The sequence below is a fragment of the Propithecus coquereli genome, unplaced genomic scaffold, assembly GCF_000956105.1.
Source record: "Propithecus coquereli isolate 6110/MARCELLA unplaced genomic scaffold, Pcoq_1.0 Scaffold57, whole genome shotgun sequence".
NCBI classification, from domain to species: Eukaryota; Metazoa; Chordata; class Mammalia; order Primates; family Indriidae; genus Propithecus; species Propithecus coquereli.
Genome location: NW_012151618.1, coordinates 4,133,048 through 4,133,971, shown reverse-complemented (window position 1 = coordinate 4,133,971; position 924 = coordinate 4,133,048). Strand labels below are relative to the sequence as shown.

General features: G+C 32.0%; 1 protein-coding gene across 1 annotated transcript in view; it reads left to right on the top strand.

Annotated features, from left to right (window-relative positions):
- The window catches only part of RSL24D1 (ribosomal L24 domain containing 1), a 17,835-nt gene extending 17,026 nt beyond the window's left edge, over positions 1 to 809 (top strand). Inside the window, exon 6 of the mRNA XM_012658033.1 lies at positions 369 to 809. Coding sequence (XP_012513487.1) covers positions 369 to 442 — 74 coding nt within the window. The 3' untranslated portion in view covers positions 443 to 809. The remainder of the gene's footprint in view (positions 1 to 368) is intronic.
- Positions 810 to 924: the final 115 nt, after the last annotated feature.

Genomic DNA, 924 nt, shown 5'->3' with positions numbered 1-924 from the left:
TCCTCTTTGAAGTAGATAATAGAGTGTTGAGAACAGGGACCCTGGAATCTAGATGACCAGTGTTCAAATACCAGCTCTTATTTGACTTACTAGCTGAGTGACTTTAGGCAGGTTAATCTGTCTTTGTGCTTCCGTTGTCTCATCTTTAAAATGGGGGTTGTTATGAGGGTGAAATGATATGTATGTGTACAATGGTTACTTTATGCATGCATATCATAAGACCTATATAAATTTAGCTATTATTATCCTTAAATTTCTTAGAAATGGCTAATATTACAAAACATACAAAATCCTTTATAAAGGTTGATACGAATTCTGTAAGGACACATTGAATTACGTTTTTAATTCTTTATTTATTTTTGTTAAAGGTAAAGGAAAGCAGCTGGAAGAGAAAATGGTACAACAATTACAGCAGGATGTGGACATGGAAGATGTTTCTTAAAAATCTCACTGTAACCATTTTCTATGGTGTACATTTGAAAGTGTCCTTTGGAGACTAGAACTTCTAAATTATTGGTTTATTTTTTACATAAGGGCACTCAAATGAAAGGTGATTAAAAATGTATTTCCTACATTGCTGTCTGCAAAACATCAGATAGTATGGATGTTAGATTGCAACTCAATGTTAAGCCTTCAGTGATAGATGTGCTTATGTAAATTATGAAAATTCTCTTTGTAAATACAGAAATGAATTGTGGAGAAAGTGGTCATGCCATTTGGATAATGGCACTAGACAGCATTTATATAATAACTAAGGACAAAGATTCTGGCTAGTGATATATAAAATAAAATTTTCATTGCAGTATAATTCTCTTTGTTAATGTTATAGAAGGGGAGATACAACAAGTAACTAACAATTTGTGACTGTCAGCTTCAAATACTATCTTTTATTTTGATCAGTATTTCCTGTTTTGGGTTATTAGC